This window comes from Falco naumanni, chromosome 9 (genome assembly GCF_017639655.2).
Source record: "Falco naumanni isolate bFalNau1 chromosome 9, bFalNau1.pat, whole genome shotgun sequence".
In the NCBI taxonomy this organism is placed as follows: Eukaryota; Metazoa; Chordata; class Aves; order Falconiformes; family Falconidae; genus Falco; species Falco naumanni.
Genome location: NC_054062.1, coordinates 47,799,532 through 47,819,577, shown reverse-complemented (window position 1 = coordinate 47,819,577; position 20,046 = coordinate 47,799,532). Strand labels below are relative to the sequence as shown.

The 20,046-nt window shown below is 40.3% G+C and overlaps 1 protein-coding gene across 12 annotated transcripts in view; it reads left to right on the top strand.

The window, feature by feature from the left end:
* Positions 1-18,228, top strand: part of FGFR2 (fibroblast growth factor receptor 2) — an 87,866-nt gene extending 69,638 nt beyond the window's left edge. For all 12 annotated transcript variants that reach the window (XM_040605878.1, XM_040605877.1, XM_040605872.1 and 9 more), the window contains 8 exons: positions 2,984-3,105; positions 3,738-3,848; positions 4,603-4,793; positions 8,251-8,373; positions 9,732-9,802; positions 11,623-11,760; positions 12,555-12,660; positions 16,395-18,228. In XM_040605878.1, coding sequence (XP_040461812.1) covers positions 2,984-3,105; positions 3,738-3,848; positions 4,603-4,793; positions 8,251-8,373; positions 9,732-9,802; positions 11,623-11,760; positions 12,555-12,660; positions 16,395-16,559 — 1,027 coding nt within the window. In that variant the 3' untranslated portion in view covers positions 16,560-18,228. The remainder of the gene's footprint in view (positions 1-2,983; positions 3,106-3,737; positions 3,849-4,602; positions 4,794-8,250; positions 8,374-9,731; positions 9,803-11,622; positions 11,761-12,554; positions 12,661-16,394) is intronic.
* Positions 18,229-20,046: the final 1,818 nt, after the last annotated feature.

Sequence of the window (20,046 nt, the reverse complement as noted above, 5' to 3'; positions counted from 1 at the left end):
AGGTAATACAGCATCATGTAGGAGGTAGAGAAAGTCTAGAATATGGTATTAGACAATCTTTTCTTTCTGTCGGGACTCTGGGTAGGATTTTGTGTTGGTTTTCTATTAGCCTATATTAGTGGCGGTGGTGATTTTTGATTTAGGGGGACATTTGCATATCGTGTGCATATATGTAGCTCTTCAGTGGCTTAAAAGTATTAGGTTTCAAGCAGAGCATACTGAATTTTGCTATATGCAAATTCATTTGGCTACATAGTATTTTCTTCAAAGTCTGTTGACTAACATGCAAAATGAACTTCTGAATAATCTAATTACAGCTGTAACCATATTAATATAAAAAAGACAAGTTAAAGAGATGTAATATTAACACAGGTAGGACTGTGATTATGTATTAAAATTAGTAGTAACTTTAAGAAGTCTTTAGGTGCCTTTGAGAAAATAACACCTTTTATCATGAACAGTTCTCTTTGAAAGTTCAGGGTTGTAACTTTTGGATAGAAGAGCTGTAATTTTGAACCTTCTGACAACTGTTCTGGAAATTATTTTAATGATGTAGCTGAAAACTAGTGCAAAATGCTGTAATTGCCACCTGCAATATTCTAGTCAACAGTGGGGGCCTGTATATGTACTTCTGTCAGCCCATACCCTGGGGGGATACACTAAATGCGGAAAATTTTAGAGTGCTAAACATTTCAAACCAGCGTTCAGCACAAATGTAGGTGGAACAGATTTTCAGTGAAAGGAGGCTATTTAGAGGCAGTTTATTAGGTTGGGGGGCAGGAGGCACACAATGAAGGGTTTGTTACTTTAGTCCTAGCAGGGCAATAGCACATAAATTAACCAGTTTCTAATGCAAATGTTTGTTCTCTGCCAAGATCCTAAATTCAATTTTAGTTCTGGAGAATATGCAGGATGACCTCAGCATAGCATCGTTTCCCTTCAGTCTTTGCACCTTTTTAAACTTGCATGTGCTTTAGAAACCAATCCAAAACAGCTTGAGGAGTCCTCACTGAGGCAAAGACCGCATTTGACAAGGAGTCTGCGGGCTGCCCTCAGGAGGAACCACTTCTCGCTTCTGTCTTGTGCCTGAGCAGATAAGCAGGGATTTCAAACCACTTAGCCCTGATCTAACACTTTTGTCAATGGTATGATGACCTGTCCCTCTATTTCATGGGGGAAGATAGAAGTCTGTGCTTTTAAGAACGAGTCCCTGTGTAGGTGATACCTGTGAATCCTGCTTTTGACCACGGGAAGCGAAGACCTTAAGAATTCTGTTATGAGAATGCTCATGCAATTCTGTCCCCTACGCTGGATAACATTAGCAGCATCAAACTCGCTGAGCACCCTCTCTGATTTCTGCCATGGCGCTGCTTCTGGGTGTTAGATGATATTCTTGGAGTAAAGCAGCCCAGATCTGGCCCGTAAGCACTTAGACTGGAACCAAAAAGATTTTGCCCCAAGGCTTTGAAGTTTTTTTATTTTTTCCTTTTATCCTCATAAAATTGAGATTAGCGTCTCTTGTGTCTGTTGCAGCTGAGCAGCATTTGCAACCAGGTATATGCTCCACAAAATGCATTTTTGCATAGACCACTTAATGACTGCTCTTTTTAAAAGGTTTCTTACATTGACATTGTGATTATAACCAAGTTTCAGTTTCCCCCCAGTCTCTGCTTCCTGCTCTCTGAGCAGGGCCGGGGTGCTGCAGATGGGAGGCATCTTCTGTTACCCTCCTACATGCCACTTGTGGCAGCAAGGAGCCTGCAGCCAAGAAACAGCCTCTGTGCTAGACCCAGCTGTGGGTAAATAAAGCATCCCGTCTCGCCCCTTAAAGGATCAAAGCGCTGGGGGGATGCACGGGGCTGTCAGAAGAGCGATCTTGCTGTGGGTTGAGAGACCGTGGAGGAGACAGCTTGTAGAGGATGCTCAGATCTGCCAAGTGCTTTGTCCCATGGAGGTGCTGCCTTTGTGGCACTGCTTGTGCGGCCGGGCAGGCAGAGCATCGCCCCTGTGTGCCCAGCACTGCGACTGGCAGCAGGAGAGCAGAGCTGGTGGCTGCAGCAGCTCCTGGCAGCTCTTCGAGCATCGCGGGTGCCTTTACCGGGGCTCTCGCTGTGGTAACCCTTCCCAAGCTTTTACCGTGTGCTGGTTGCCGGCTTCTTTTTCCTTCTCTCTCTCCCCTTCGTCCTCCCTCCTCTCTCCTGCAAGAGAGCGGCTGTCTGGCCACCTCGAAAGAGAAGTGGGTGTGATAATTACCCACAGCTGCACCCAAACATGGTGTCTACTGACTTGCTGTCTCTGTCCTACCTAATCCCTTCAGTGTAATAGATCGTTAGGCACATGTTCATGGCCTGCATCCCCAACCAGAAAGCAAGAACGTGAATTTTGAGCTAAAATTAACCTGCCTGAGAGCATGTTTGATTTTCCTTTCTGTTTGCACTGTGCCATTGTATCACAGGAGTTCATAATATTTAAAACATCTCCCTCCTCTTAATACCACCCTTTACCCTACAACTCATCAGCTGCCTGAAAGTGACCACATGGCAACACACACAAAGAAACTTTTCTTTCATCTCCTTGCAGTCGATGTGAAAAAAACGACGACCAGCCGTGTTCCAATGACAGGAAAAGCTTGCATGTTGCTGGCTGCTCCTGAATTTCAGCCACGGTCTGATGCTTTTTGAAAGCTCTGCCCCTCCATGCTGTGTCTCCCCACTAGCCATCAAGTACAGCCTCTTATTACAAGGAGAGCCAGAACTTAAAAGCTGGGTTTAGCAACTGATCTGCCCTATGCTATACCATCCCTAAGAAAACACACTGCAGTGCGCGTGAAAACCGATGCACACCCAGGGTCTCATTAGTTCCATATGATAAATGCTTCATGCTACAGCAAGTTGTTGAAAGCTTTTTATATTTAGCCCTGGAATTTCACTGGCTGCATCCCTTCACCAGATGCTGTGTGTTAATCTCCTGTTTACACCTCTAGGCTGACGCTGGGTAAACCCCTGGGAGAAGGTTGCTTTGGGCAAGTCGTCATGGCCGAAGCGGTGGGGATTGACAAAGACAGGCCAAAAGAAGCAGTAACTGTGGCAGTGAAGATGTTGAAAGGTAAGAAAACTGGGTGCTTAGGGATCAGAATGGGTGATATGGGAGTTCTCATCCACGAGGTTTCTTTTGTGGCATCTGAACTCTGTCATCGTAGGGGGGGGTCAAAGAGCACATAGCTGACCTCAGCCTTCAGCAGTTTGGGGTGTAAATCTGCGCCCTTGACAGCCTGTTTATCTTGAGCAGTGAGTATTTAGGAGCCAGGAGATGTATTAGCATCGTGTGGGTCTCTCTGCTTTTAGTTTAGCTCGTGTCAGAGGCTGTCCGTGTGTAGATCCTAGGCCAATCAGTCCGGGTAGTTGGTGCTTATTTATTTTGAATTTAATTGTAAAGTTTGTTTGCAGGAAAGGCGTACTTACTGGAGGTTTGATAGCTAAGGATAGTATTTCTATGTCTGATATTACTGTGTTGCCTCTTAACATAAAACGCTGGAGAACTGGTCAGTCCATTCGATAGGTTGAGACTTTTTTTTCTTAGGACATAACTTATGACTTTGTATAATGTACAGTGTATACTGGAAAACGAATCCCATATTCTGCATTTTGAAGCACATGTGTTTTACACCAACTGGTGAGCCTTAGTGAAGTTCAGGCTGGCACGCTAGAAAATATGAACTGAACCTGTGTCTTGTACAGATGATGCTACAGAGAAAGATCTGTCTGACCTGGTGTCAGAGATGGAGATGATGAAGATGATTGGGAAGCATAAAAATATCATCAATCTCCTTGGAGCCTGTACCCAGGATGGTGAGTAGAGAAAAGAAAGTAAACCAGGACTTGCCAACGGGTCTGCAAAAGTCTCATTAATCATAGTTTTTTCAAGAGTTTTTAAGGAAGCAGTCATGGCGTGATGGGATTTTTAGATATTTCCCTAGCTTAGCAGCAATATTTTAACTTCTGTCTCTTGTTATACTTGCAGCATTACCATAAGAAACTGTACTATATCATATAAAAACTCTCTAATCCCTTGTTGTAGGAGGAAGAACAACCAGAGCCTGTTGTTCCAAATTGTCAGTCTGCTTCAGTGGAATTTGTATCCCATGAATCCGAAATGAGCACTTTTACTCTCTGAAGACCACAGTGGTGGTGTTAAAAGCTAATGATGTCAAATAAAGTGATGCGGAGTGGCATAAAACTCCGGAAATCAAAAAAATCTTAAGAAGCACTCTGTCCTTGGTTGATATCTCATGGCATTTTTTGATTGAAAATGCTTGCTTTTCAGGATGGGGGCGGGGGGTGTCTGGAAGGAATAGGCGCTGGGTCAGGGTTTAGGTGCTTTGAGCCACTAATTGTAGCTCTGCCACTGTCCTGCTACGGAGCTTTGGGCCAGTCACTTCACCAGGTCCAGACTTCCTTTTCTTTCAAGTTGTGCTCACTGATTTCACAGTTAAACATTTACTGATTCGGTTCGTTTATTATAGAACTTTAAAAGCTTCGTTACATAAAAACATGTTACTCTTCGACCTTACTCCAGTTTTCACATGGTTCTGTTTACCCAAAGGTCCGTTGTACGTGATAGTAGAATACGCTTCCAAAGGAAACCTGCGCGAGTACCTGCGAGCACGCCGCCCCCCGGGGATGGAGTATTCATTTGATATTAACAGGGTACCAGAAGAGCAGATGACATTCAAGGACTTAGTGTCCTGCACGTACCAGTTGGCAAGAGGCATGGAGTACCTGGCTTCACAAAAAGTAGGTAGAACTTGGAAAATACCACGCAAAGCGTGTCGTGCATATTTGTTCCGGTGCCTTTTTAGTTTAGTTTTGTTCTCATATTGTTTACATTCAAGAATTTGCTGGGAGAAGGACCTTTCTCAAACAAGTTGCATAATCCATACTCTTGGACATCAGTGGGAAAATTCATACTCTTGAAGTTTTCAATCTCAGTTTCACAATATTGCTAAAATGAGGCCCAGAGTGGATCATTTAAAGTAAATATTGCTACATATCTGCAGTTTGAATTCATAAGCACAGGTGGTGACTTGATTACACAAGTCACATTACTCTACCCATGAGACAGCAGGCACCATTTGCCTTCTGTTTCCAGTCAAATCAACCAAAGCAGTTCACAGAGTGATGTGAAATAAATTAATTCAGTTACTGAAAGGATTTACAGAATGATACCAGGCAGAGTTGGGAGGACCACAAGATGCCAGGGCAAAAATTGTGAACAGAAGAGGCAGAAATAAATGGAGTGAATTAGTCCCTTAAGTTATGCGCTTTACTTAAAACTGGTGTTTGTTAGGAGAGCGAACTTGTTGAAAGAATTTATTTATCCTGTCATCTCCCTGGACACCTATTTCTTCAAAGATATTTTTTTTTAACCTGTAATTTGATTAAATTATACTTATGAAACCTTAAATAGCCCTGCATAACTAACTTTGTAAACATACTGGGGCTTGGTGGACAAGCAATCATGAATATCCTGGGTGGTGTTTGGACCCAATGACTAAACCAAAGCACTAGATGTTGATGATATGTACTTCCTGCAAGGTGTGGAGTGGTTACTGGGATTTATACCAGTTTCCAGTTGTGTCTACACCCAAGTATGGAGCTGTTTTGAACTGAAGACCAGAGCTGAGTGTAAACCTCCATTGTTGCTGCTTGGAGTCATGACTTTTTTAATTGCTTTTCTGCACTTGTAGATGTGGGGGAGGAGGGGGAATCTAGATCTAATTTTTTTTTATTCATTTGTTTTGAAACAGTAATTCATAGTATAGTAGTAGGGTAGACAGTGACATGCATGACACCCAGTGAAAAACCTTCTAATGGAGTAAGCATGAGTATTGTATTAGGTAAAGCATCTTAGGATATCTCTTTCTAAGATTAATGAAACATTTGCCTGGCAATGAGCCATGTCCCAAGAAAATAGAACTGTTGTAAAAGGAAAAAAAGAAATCTTTTGATTGGCAAATCTTGAGAACAAGCGTCCGCCTGAGAAGCTCTGAAGTGCTGTTGTAGGACACTGCCAAGAAGGTGTGCGCTCGCACAGATGCACACGTCAGAACCATTTCATGCTTGCTGCAGCTCCTTTGCAGAAACACTTGATCAGCACTGTGCAGGGCTTGACAGTATGTGAGGCATTGCACAAGGCACAGGAAAAACAAAGGCAGCACATAGTAAAACTGTGCATTCCGGTTCTTCAGATATCCCACCATTTCTGTTTGTATTTCACTAGTTCTCTTCCCCTTAGGGATCCATTTACTAGGCTGGAATAATAAGAGAGCTGGTCTTCTCACGGTATTTTCATCATTCAGGAACTGTGAGGAGGCCGGTGTTCTTGTTATTTCAATCCAATAAATGGCTCACTGAGACTTCAAAAAAGCAACAAATAATAATATGTAAAGATAACATTTGGGTACCTACTTTTTGCCTTACAAGCAATTGTACGTAGAAACAATATCCCGTTTCTAAACTTGGGTGGATGCTTTTTAAAATTCTCTTGACGTGTTCTCTCCAACCTTCCAGTACTGTGCAAGAACCACAGGGGAGCTCCAGGTACAGACACTGGCGCGGACTGTTGCAAAGAGACAGCAAATCATGAGGGCCAGAGGGTCAGCTATGAAACCTGTCAGATATGGAGATCAATAGTGGCACCATTCTGAAGAGTCTCAGTTACAAAAAGCAGGGTATGAAAAAGCAGGAATATACTGACAGAAGATGCCAGGGTTTGAATCACTTGGTGTATATTCACCCGGAGGTGTTAGATGCCATTTGAGATGCTCTGTGGTAGCCCCAGCTGGCTGTTCTGGAAAGGCATGAGTCTGCTGTACATCCTTGTGTCATCCCTGGTAGTCTCACCAAGATACCTGAGCTATCCTAGCGTATCTCAGGTGACATTACGAACTTGTACTAGGGTGATTGAATGGAGTTCCCAGTGTCTCAGAGGCAGTTCTCCTCCTAGGGTTTGAGAACGGGGACAGGAACAACGACAACTATGTTGTTTCTGCTACCGTAGCGTTGCTGATGCTGAATTAGAAGACCGATTTGATGCTGAAAGAATGTACCGTTGCCTGGTCCTGTGCGCTTGAAGGCGTTGCTGGAGCAGGTGTTTCCTGGCAGTTCCCCATGGCTAACCCAGTGAGGAGCAGAAGCTCCATAGGCTCGTTTTACCCATGCAGGACAAGAGATCTCAGCAAATTGCTGGGGCAAGTTATAATGGAAGAAAGAAATTGGCTGTTGTAGAGTTTTTTGTAGTGGTTCAGTCCAGCATGTCTATGCACATGCTGAAATAAAGAGTACAGCGTAAAGAGTAATCCAATATTGAGGAGAGAGGGGGGGAAAAAAGTCAATATTTAACTTGAAAAGAAGTAGAATACCCTGGGGGGATGCTGAATGCAACGTTTCTTACCATGCCCCTGCGGCCACCTTGTATCAACCCTAATAAGGCTGCTTAAACACAGGAATAATATCCAGAGCAGTCACAACATCCTTTCCATGTCAAGAATCAGTTGCAAGTTTTCAGTGTAATGCTGACACGAAGGAAAAATCTCTGAGGAGGTAACATGTAGTTTCAATATCAAAGCTGTTTTAAAAGCAAACAGCCATGCCCAGGTTGTTTCGGTGTTTTTTTTTTTTTCCTTTTCATAATTGAATTGTTATACTCTCATGGTTGAAGTAAATACACACGCCCTAGACACATAGTTTAGAATTATATACTGTGGCTATATCTCATATTAAGATCTTTTCCCTTAAAAGCAGCTGCACTGATCCAGCCTGTCAGGTTTTAGCTCTGGTGAGATGATATAATTTTAGGGAAGCAACATAATAAAATGTTCATTAACAGTACTTGTAATGAAAGTGCTGCAATACCTGTACCTACCTGGGCACGCGGCATGGAGAGTGAATCACAGAGCTTGGCACAGTTTGGGTCGCCGCCCAAGCTTTCAGTCTTAGTAAAAGGTAAGACTTGAATAAACCAGACTTTTCTAAGAGGCTTCTTAGGGCCGTTGTTCAACTTGGAAACACCAGCTGAGGGGATGGATTGCAGTAATTAAGACCATCATATCTCACCGGCTTGTAGTAAATGTGTGGCTTTCCCACCTTGTGATTTAGGTTAAAATCCGTAAAGGAGACTTAGTTGTAGCGTACAAGTGATTTCACTTTTACAGCAGTTTATTTCAGTGGGCCTTTTTTCTTTTCTTTCCAGTGTATCCATCGAGACTTGGCTGCAAGAAATGTTTTGGTAACTGAAAATAACGTCATGAAAATAGCAGACTTCGGTTTAGCCAGAGACATCAACAATATAGATTATTATAAAAAGACTACTAATGTAAGTGAATGGTTTTCTTATCTCTGGAAACAAGTGTTTCTTTCAACGATTCACTTCAAAACTATGGTTGTAAACTTAATGGGCTTCTTGTAGAGCAGCCTCACTTTTCATCGCAGACAGAAAACAGGGATCAAGGACATAGCATTTCTGTCCCCTCTTACAGTGACAGTTAGTCAGAAAGATAACCAAAGAGGCTGTATATTCTGTGATTTATTAGAAATGCTAAAATCCAAGAATTGTTTTCTGTGTGTCCCTGGCTTCACTTCAAGTAAATTGAAATATTCCTGTCGATTCCAGCTCATTTTCTACCAAGCCTAGGATCTTGAAAAACACTGTCTAAACAGTGCTAGCAATACCCATAATAAACGTCCTGGTTACGTGTGGTATGGCACATGCAGCTTTATGCCTTTTGCTTGTACTTGGCTTGTTATGTACAAGTTGTAGCTGTAGTATCAAAGTGGGGCTAGAAAAAAAATGATTTTTTTACTCCCCGCTCTGTCACCATTTTGCTGTTTAACCTGTACCAAATCAAGAAGATAAAAGGTTTCAGGTGTCGTTATTAATGCCTAGTTTGCACAGTTTACATCTCCTTCTCAGGGGATCTCTCAAGATCCTGGTGAACTACACTTGGGTCTTGATGGGAACTTTGCAGAACTCACTCAGTTCTACGGACTTTAATATTTGGTGTTAATGTTGGTTATTATTAACAGTCATGTTAAGTGGCTTATCTGTGAAAATAAAGCACTAAGTGATTAATGGCATTTTAATGGTAATAATCTGCCTGCTTCCAAGAGACAGAGCAACCAGGTCTGGGTACATCAGTGCTGAAGGGAATTAAACCTTCTCCATATTAGCTTTTGCGTGATCCCTGGGTTCTGCGCGGGGTGGGTGTTGTGTGCAAAGCGACAGGCAGTTGTGACTGTGAGCTTTGGGTCACTGCAAAAGATGGAACAAACCCCCAAAATTCTGGGGTTTAGTCGTCAACTTATTTTTGCAGTCAGGCCTGTTTTACAGAGGATTATTGATTGGGTTTGTTTGTCCTTAAAGAGACATCATGGATTGATCTTTTAATTTTGAACTGCTTATCCTATAGTTCTCCTAGCAAGCAGTCTGAGCACTTTTTGGGAGCCCTCAATTATTTTATCTTTGATGTGTATGTCCATTTTTCTTAATGGTCTCCCTACTTTAGCCCATTTTGTTATTCTTTTCCTTGAAAATTTTAAAGGTAAATTATGTGCTGGTTTGCATTAGCAGGATGTTTTCTGAGAATTGATTAATCTTGTAAAATATTGGCGTTGAAATCATCCTGTAAGTTGCTAGCATCTTCATTTTTCTTCCATTCCCCTCCAAACTTACAGGGACGGCTTCCAGTAAAGTGGATGGCTCCAGAAGCTCTGTTTGACAGAGTTTACACGCATCAAAGTGATGTGTAAGTGGCCTTATTTGAATTGGGTTTTGGGGGGTGGGAAGGGAAGTTATAAAGTTTGGGATATTTTGAAAGTATTTTAGTGTTGTCCTTTACCTTTAAGCATTTTCATTCTGTTTCACATATTAATAGATGGAACAGGACTTGCCCTTAGAAAGTGAGGATTTTATGGTAGACTGCTAACCAGTGCTCTGTTACTAATCTGCCCAGCTTCAAAGCACATGAAAGGTGGAAAATGCTAACCTCCTTCTGTCAGTGCGGAAGTTTCCCCCCTTGAATTTATTTACGGATGTGCAGCTACAAAGAGTCTATCTAATTTGCTTGGCTTTTGACATACTCTGGACTTCCTTCAGTTAGTTTTTTTTTTTTAAAAAAAAAAAAAAAAAGAAAGAGGGAGAGAAAAGAAAGAAAGAAAAGAAAGTTCCTGAAAACTTCTTAAAAAAATTTGTGCTAAGATTAGGTATAATAAAACATAAGCTGGATATACTGGAAAAGTTTTGTCTGATTTTTAGAAGTGGTGTTGCTGCCCAGCAGTACTTCACATGTAGTGGGAAATCATTGGACTCTGACACTTAGAAATGCTTTAATGTGTGCAGAGAGTTGCTGGCTGATGCAACCGCTCAAGATTTATTCTGCTTCCTATTACAGTTTCCTAGGCCCATCTACAGTGCTCGTGTGCATTGTGCTTGAAGGAGACGTGTATTTCTGATGCAATGCAGATGAAGATCTTACGGTTTTTATTTCTCCTAGAGAAGCTCTTAACTGTAAAGGGCTGGATGCTTCCCAGCACAGGTGTAAAAGGTTATCCATGTCAGTGCAGAGTTACAAGGAAAAAGGGCAGGGTGGAGAAAATAAGAGATAACTCCTCTTTCTTTAACCTCGGTGCACTTCCCGAGGTGCTCTCTCCTTAAGAAAAGCATTTACTGAGGCTTTTCCTGTGACCTTTACATAATTTACAAAGGAAACTGTATACCCAGGTTAAGGCTGGATCAAACTTTAGTTTTAAAATAGCATCTTTGCACAATATTTTAAGTGAATGTGAAGTAAACCACTGGTTCAGGACTGAAAGTCAGTCCGAGCTCCTCAGCAGCCAGGGAGCACGAGGATTTCAGTGCTGGAACTTGGAAACTCTTGGCCCCACGGTGGCTTTGAAGACGGCTAAAGATAATATTATTGTAAGTTTGTGCAAACAGTTTACTAAAATACACTGCTGCAGAGCTAGGAGAGCTGCAGAGGAGCTCGCGAGCCAGTGCAAGCTGTGTGCTGTTGCTCACCTGGCAAAGCCACCTGCCAAAGAGCCTTAGGTTGCCAGCAAGGTGTGATGAGCCTCTGGGACGGGGTGGCAAGCAGGCAGGAGAATTGGCTTAAAATTATACTCCTTCATTTCCTAACAAAAATGAATAATATTATTAATAATAAAAAAAAGGTAGAAGAGCAGAATGATGGAAAATAGTTTTGTTTTGAACAATTTGCTTTTTCCAAAATATTCCTCCACATCGTTGCAATCCAGCTGTGAGTGTTCTGTAAATAATAAAGCTGTGAAGACACAGTTCTGTGCAGTAGCCCTGGGAACTCAGGTGCTCGGAGCACACCAGGCGAAGGGAAAGAGTACACCTGAGAACATGCTCAGTCCCTATGCTATATGCCGCCTGTGCATCTGATGCATCTCACAGATTGGTGTCCTGCTCAGGGTGGTTGGAGTTGGGCAGACGGTGATTTAAGCATCTCCAAGGAGGGGTTGGCAATCATTGCATCTGCCTTAGACACATCTCTCTTCAGCAGTAAGGTAGATCTACTAATGCTGTTTTCTTTTTGATTTGTAGTTGGTCCTTTGGTGTGTTAATGTGGGAGATCTTCACGTTAGGAGGATCACCCTACCCAGGAATCCCAGTGGAGGAACTTTTTAAGCTGCTTAAAGAAGGGCACCGAATGGATAAACCTGCCAACTGCACCAATGAACTGTAAGGACCCTTATTTGCTGTACCAGGATCGAAGGGCACAAATCGTGCTGAATTCACATGGTTAATGATACCCCCGGCAGAATCAAACACTTTCAGAATCGCTCAACCCTAAAATTATGGAGATGTGTGTGTGTGTATAGATATGTTAAAGAAAAGGTATGAAAAGGTCTTCAGGAAACATTTGCAGAGGTTACTTCTTTACACACCCTGCTGTGATCCCGTTGGAAAAAGAAGAGATCATCTACAAGCCAGTCTTCATCAGTGTTTTTACACCCGTATTTGTTTTCTTTTAATCTCATTAATATGAAAATTCCTAAATGGCACACATACCACTAATCACATGTAAGTTACGTCAGGCTGGTTTTGTACACAGCAAAACACATCTGGGAACTTCTGCACTAACACAGCATTATATCCTGGTGATGAGGGGAGGGTGTTTTCCCTTTCTGGTATTTCAGTATAGCCCTCAACTATTTTTAATGTTTTTTTCCCCACTTTAAATTTCTTCACAAAGACCGCAATCCCTAACATGCAAAAATATTTAAGGATGTCTAATTTAATACCATTGAAATTCCTGGGACAGAAGGCTATGATCAGGTCCACAGATACAGGAGTAGAAATGCACCTTTGAGCGAAGGGGGCATTGCACAGTTTTGGGGGAGTCGGTGGCGCGTTTGTAGGGCTGTGGGTGCTTGCAGCTTTACTTGTGATGAAGGACATCGACTGTGTATGAAAAGGCTTACGAGAAGGACGCGTGATTTTAATTAAGCCAAGAAAATGTGTGTTTCTTACAGGTATATGATGATGAGAGATTGCTGGCATGCTGTGCCTTCTCAGAGACCGACTTTTAAACAGTTGGTAGAAGACTTGGATCGGATTCTCACTCTCACAACTAATGAGGTAGGTAAATTGTTTCCCTCCCTAAGCTGTTGATCAGGACAAATGGTTCAGGAGACAGATGGAATTTTTTCAATTATGAAATCTTGCTCAAATTCTTTTCATGTTCTGTTTGTCGTTGTCCTCTGAGGTTACACGGAGCTAAACTATGTGTCCTATGGAATCCTCGGTTTCTTGCCATTAGGCCTTGATTTATGTAACTAAACAGAAACACATCTTTAAAGTGCTTTTGTTTATTCCTCATTGCATCTTTTGATGATTTTAGCATAGCGGTATTGAGGGACTACACGCAGCAGGTTGAGAGGCAATGTTTACATTTCAATGTGAATTTCATATGAAGGAGAGATGTAGAGTTCATGGTGATTTTCATTTATCGACTCAGTTTGATTCCCAGCCGTGATATCTAGGTCAGAAGAGGAGAAATTGTCAATGGTAGATTTCAGATTATATATCTGAGAGTGAATTAGGTTCACTGAAATAGCTCTCTGTGGAGGGAATGAGGGCCCACAGGGAACGCATGAACAGCCATCCAATTATCCAAAGGTCCTGCCTCACACTGCTTCAGGTTCGGATATATGAATGCAAAAAGGTTTTATTTCAAGAGCATTCTTTCAGAGGTCTGAGATATTATTAGTTTTACCAAGGAGCACACTGATTAGGCTATTCACACAGGAATCAGTTATCACTAAATCATCCGTACCTTTGAGGAGGATCACAAGTGATGGAAATGTCTTTTGGTGTAAACTTCTTTTGAGAGAAAATGCTTGGTGTTCCGGAAATATTTTACAAATTCCAATCATTTTTGAAAAATGATATGTATAATGGGAGGAAAAAAAAAAGAAAAAACACACAGGAAAGTTGCAACAACTTTTTTTGGCCTTTCCAAAAAGAAATTTTCCAGATTTGCTATTGGCTTCTTTATAAGGAAGGGGGGAAAGGTAGATAAAAAAAATAAAATAAATATTTGGGTTGCTTTATATGGGTCCTCAGTATTACTTATTAGTTTTTCAGAATTGTCAGAGAAATAAAAAAAATAGATTATTAAGCAGCTTTAGGAAGGCCTGTATGCAATAGAGATGACAGGAGAACCTGAGTAAAGAGACACCGTTTTTTATGATCATCATTTGCCCAGTAGATCCGATTGAAAAAGATTCTGTGGCTTCAGTAGCAACTATAAATCTATATGGATTCTCTTGTTAAGGCCTACTCAAAAAGTGGCACCTTCAGGAATGGCTCAGGGATGGGGAATATGCACTCCCTACGGAGTCGGTAACGCCACTCTGTGTACTGTTCCCATTTTCCCCTCATCCAGTACTGACTGCATCTTTTCCTGCCTAATTCCTATGATTTCACAAGACTGGTTGGAGGTGGGCTGGCTGCCACTGCGCAGTACTGGGTGGCTTGGACTGGATATGCATTTGCAAATTCAAGAGGAAGGTTCTGGGCTGCAATTCTAAACCTGGGAAAGGATATTGCTTTCTTTTTGTGTGCATGTTTAACCATCTTTCCTTCCCAATTCTGTACTGCTCATGGAGCTGGAATGATCTCAAAGGTAACCTGAAAAGGCCTTTAGGCTTGTGTAAATTACTTCAGGCTAGAATCATAGAAAAAACGGCTGGAAAAAGCTCAGGGACACATCCAGTCCATCCGATCAGCCTACAGCAGGATCCACTATACGTTAGTCATTCCTGACAGATGTTTATGTAATTTGTCCTTAAAGATCTCCACTGCTGTATCTCCGCATCACCCCTTGACAGTCTATTGCTTTGTTTTATTAGCTTCGCTTTTTCCTAAGTTTTTCCTAATCTGTGGCTTTCAGCATAAGATATTGCTTTTGTTTTCTTTACCCTGGACATAGAAAGGAAATTATTTCACTTGTCTTTGCACACATTTTACATTCCTGAAAACTTGTCATGTTCTCACTCAGTGTCTTCTGAGAACTCCCATGTGTCCCGTTTTCCTCCATAGCTTTTAAGACCTCTGATTTTGTGTAATCTGCACAGTATTCCTGAAGTGCAGGGCCTTTAGTGTGACAATGCTTCTACTAATCCTCTCCGCAGTGGCACTTTCCGCCCAGCATGACTCTGTTGGTACAGGGACAGCTTAGTTTACCTAACAGCTCAAAGAATTGCTAGGGCAGCCAGTGGTAACTTCTTCTGCATTTGTGCAAGTAATTATTTCTGCTTAAATCTAGTGTCTTGTTCTTCTGCATGCTGAATCATCACGTGTTGGGGTTTTTTATGGATGCTTTGTTTCTTGGGTTGGTTTGTTGTTGTTGTTGTTGTTGTTGTTTTTCCCCCAGAATGACCCTATTTTCCATGTTTCCCAAAGTAGCGTGGAATGTTTCCCTGAGCCATGAGAGCAGAAGTCACCAAGGCAGTCTCATGGCTTGTTATATCAACACCAGGAACCAACCTGGTACTGGAAACTTCTTATGCCCCTTGACATGTCTCTGGCCTTAGGTATTGGATAAGGAGGCTGGAGAGGGGATAAGGGTCCCACCTTCACTACTGGATTCATAACTGAATTGCATCAAGTCTTTTGATGCGATGAGCCATGCCTGATATCCCATGCAAAGTCCCTGTTCCTTCAAATATTGGAATACTTCTTCTATCCGTCTGAAAAGTGGCTGATTACTTCTGGTCATGCAGGGCTGGTTTGCTAATAAATAAATACATGTCAAGATTGCCCTCATTAATTTTTTAAAAGCTTAGGCAGAAGATAGACAGCAGTCATAGATCCAAACTGCCTTCTCTTGCTGCCTACTATATTTGTTGGCATTTTAAAAAACTTGGATTCCACACCCCTACCCCCTTTCAAAATTGTGACCATTTTTTAACAATAATATGGTAATGATTGAATGTCTGGCTTCAAAAATTATATTAACTGAAGAACTAAATTACCCCAAACCTAAGCACGGCAGCATAAAATACTGACTGAGGTGGAAGACTTGTGTCTTCAGTATGATCATAACTTGTGGTTTAGCAAATGAAGAGATTGCATTTAAATGAATGCAGCTGCCTTTAGAAGTTGAAAGAGAAGGAACATTTCAAGGGGAAAAATAACTTTATTCTCTTGCCAAAACTGTTGTTTCTAGCAAAAGAGCCTTAACCCCAAACTTGGATTCAGCAGATATTACTTCCTTTTTTAATGACTGCTTTGGTCACAGCTACTCTGGGACACACACACACACCCCCCAATATGTAGTGTAAAAATCCCAAATATAGCAAATTTAATTTTGTTTTCCTATCAGTGCTTTTTTGCACATATGCCACTGCATGTTTAAACACAAATTTAATATCACAGTATATAAAACAGATATTCAAAGTGACCAAAGGAATATAAAGTTGGAAGTATCTTTCCCTCTCCAAATCATTACCATGTGCTAAAGAAAAATGGTTCTATTTAGGATGAAATTTCATTTTTATCATTGTGAGTGAAAAAGTCCTCTTTTGATGTGGTTGGCATGTTTATTTCCACTGACGCGGCTAATGCTGGTGATGTTGGACTTCAGAAAAGTACCCTGTTATTGGTTGGGTTTTCTTTCTCTATTGAAGCTCTTTGTTTTATGATATATTTAAGCAACAGGCACTTTTGAATGCAATTGCACTACAGAAATGTCATTTTTAAGCTGTTCTTTTACCCACTGAGTGATCAAGGCAAATCAAAGCAGCGGTGACATGTTCTTGTCAGTTTTATTTGCTGTCTGAAACTGCAGTTTCTTTCTTTTGTCATAGGAGTATCTGGACCTCAGTGGACCTCTGGAACAGTATTCACCTAGTTACCCTGACACGAGGAGTTCGTGTTCTTCAGGTGATGACTCTGTTTTTTCTCCCGATCCAATGCCTTACGAACCTTGTCTTCCCAAGTACCAACACATGAATGGAAGTGTTAAAACATGAAAAGAAATCATACAGAGGAATAAAGAAACAAGAACATCAAGCTACCTACCGTATACAAAACAAAATCTTTTCTCCAGGACCTTAATGTTTCTGCTTGTACATATGAAATATGGAAAAAAAGAAGAAAAAGGAAAAAAAAAAAACCCAAACCAAAACTTGGAGGAAAGCAGTCAGAACCTACATAGAGAATCTCATGATTTGCAGCTTTTGAATATTCCCAACAAAGAAGAATGTTTATGAGCTGTGTCTAGATACCCATTGCTATTGATTTCCTGACTCTTGTAAGCTGCAACAGACTTGGTTTGTACAATGGACCAGTTGGACTTGAGGCAAACTCTGGGTCTGCCTTTCTTGTTTATTTTGTAATATTTGGAGAAAATATATGTTGGCACACACTTACAGAGCACAAATGCAGTATATAGGTGCTGGATGTATGTAAATATATTCAAAATATGTATAAATATATATTATATATATTTACAATGAATTATTTTTTGTATTGATTTAAAAATGGATGTCCCAATCCACCTAGAAAATTAGTCTCTTTTTTAACAGCTATTTGCTAAATGCTGTTCTTACACAGAATTTCTTAATTTTCACCATCCAAAGGTGGAAAATACTTTGCTTTCAGGGAAAATGGTATATCATTAATTTATTAACTAATTGGTAATGTACAAAACAGTTAATCGTTTATAGGGTTGTTGTGTTTTTGTAATTTAAATGGCATTTCTATGCAGGCAGCACAGAGGACTAGTAGATATATTGCTCAGACTTTACTAGTTTTCAGATCTTTAAAAAAAGAAATATTTACAGTATATAACTAATTTTGGGAAATTAAACTTTTGATTTATTTGTGTTTAAAACCTGCAGTGTCAGATGATTATTCTTAGCAAAACCAAATCCTTTAACGTGAAAGTCTTTTATTCTCAATACCTGTCACTTTAACAGTTCAACTCTTTAGCAAGATTTCCCATGGCCAAACTCCAGAAACATTCCACACACAAAAGAAACAAAAAAAACAAAAAGAAATTTTTAAAGATTCCTAAAGTAAGGAAAGACATGAATTTGTCTATAACCATAGCAGAACATACTGCTCTAAAAGGAGCTGAGCTTCTACCCCAAGTTGCACATGCATCAAATTAACTACAATTCTCTTCCCTGAGTTGGATAATGGGTTCCAGATATTTTGGCCTGGATCTTTTGCCTTTTAGACTGACCCTCTATTGTAACTTAAGTTAAAAAGAGAGAAGTTGTTTATAATGACAGTTTGCCATAGGAATATCAGCATCTTTTTAAGGGATTAATTCATGTTGACTCCAGTATTTCCTTCTGATCCATTCCATAACAGTAGGTATAGCACTGGCCTCTGCTAAAATATCACTGTTGTTTGTATCTTTTATACAGAAGTCTTGTGTTTTTACATTCAGAACACTCACACTGATATGGCCATGCAATATGAATGCAAATTACACTGTTTTATGTGGTGGTGTGGTTATTGTTTTTGGTTTTTTTTTTTATTTGTTTTGGGTTTTTTTTTTGGGGGGGGGGGGATGTTTTTGTTTTTTACAAATTGGGTTAAAAGACTTAAAATCTGTTAACTTTTGTACTGACAATAAAATGTTTCTACAGATATTAATGTTAAAATTGCAAAATAAATGTCATGCAGCTTCTTTTTCCTAATCCTTTGTGTCATACAAAATGGTTTCCTGACCATCAAGTGATGGAACACATCCAGAAATGCTTCCTTTTGACTTTATCGTAGATCCTATAGTACAGAGCAATTCTTTCAGGAATAATATTTTAGCCTCTATCTTATAAAATGTCTGCTCATGATTAACATGAGTTGTTTGAGTAAACATACATACAATCTTTGGTGTTTGTGTGGTGGGACACTATTTTCTGGAAAATGGTTTGAAGTGTTCATAATATAGATATAAAAAATATTCTCTTTTTATTTAGTCAGGCTGTATCCTTTGATTAGTGACATTTCTCATTCATACTGGAGAGGCTGGAGGAATGTTTGTATATGAGATTTAAAAAAAAACATAGGGAAAAACTAGATGGTAAGAGAGTCATCGTGGAAAGACTATAACTTTTTTAAAAAAAAAAAAAAACAACAACTTGAAAACAGAAGGAAGACTCTCCAAAACAACTAGTGCTTGAGACAGAAATGGGAACTTTATGGTCACATTACTTTTGCAGGTTAGCTGGAAAAAGGTTGTTGAACCTGGTCTTCACCACATGCTGTAAGGGTGCTCCAGACACCAGACTATTCTTTGGTTTCTTTTCGTCTCTCTACTTTGACCAGATATCCCATACCAATCCCAAGAAAATTTCTAAAAACATACCTGTCAAAAACTTGTGTTTTCCAACTAGGAATTATCTGCTTGAAAAATTCCCACTGGCTCTACTGAAAAATAACAAGTTCCTTTCCCCTCAACATCTATTGCTATTAGCAGTAATGGTAGCTACTGTCTGACAGAAACCACAGTATCCTTAATGACACACATCTGGTTTTTAAAATTCTCTTAAAGTGTATTTGAAGATCTTGAGTCTTGCTCTGCTCATGTGGAAATTAATTTTAATACATCTTTACTGCTTTGGTATCTTTTTAAAATAACAGTATGTGAAAACTCAGAAACATGATGGAAAGGTGCTGTTAAATAACGTAAGCTTATTTCATTACCCTGATCTTGTTTTAAACAGTTTCGTTTTCCTTTGTTCGTTTTTTGGTTTAGCTCTCCAGGATTTAGATTCGCACCTTGGAGTTAGACCATGATTTCACAAATGTTGGCTGAAATACCTTATGCTGTTTTCCTAATTTTATACTGTGATCTCTGGGTTAAGCTTTTATTCTTTCCTGCTATCTGAAGACTTTCTTCACCATTGACTGCTGACTAATTTCCTTCTATGAAAACTGGCTCTAGAACAGGGCACAGAGGCACTCGGTTGCTGGGGGAAAGGCAGAACATCCTCTGTGCGTAGAGCTGCAAGAGGAATCGAGGAAGCAGAAAATAAAATCTAGCGTTGAAATTTGTCTGAAGGGGAAGTATTCTTTATTGCCATGCCTACCTTTGGCTCTTTCATGAGAAGAAGGGGTTAGGAATTTGGATTGCTATCTCATCTGGAAATAAAGTTACCCTTAATAACAAAGCAATAATGAAAAGTAATGTTATGTGGGGAAATGAATTTATATTGGTGTGGATAATGAGGATTATGTTACATATAGTCAGATTCCTGCAGCACCTAGTTGTTCCTTGTCCCCCATTTATGTATTGACTTGAGTCAACTCTGCATAACAGATGAGGAAATATGGATGTCGAAAACAGGTTTGTTCTGGCTCAAGTCCGTAAGCAAGTTCATATTACCTGTTTTGGGTTTCCCTCCACTTTTTTTACTGTAATATGGCAAGTAACATGGGCTATATACAACAGATAAGAATATAGCTTCTGTTAGTTTCATATGATTCAATATCTGGTTTGTTCTG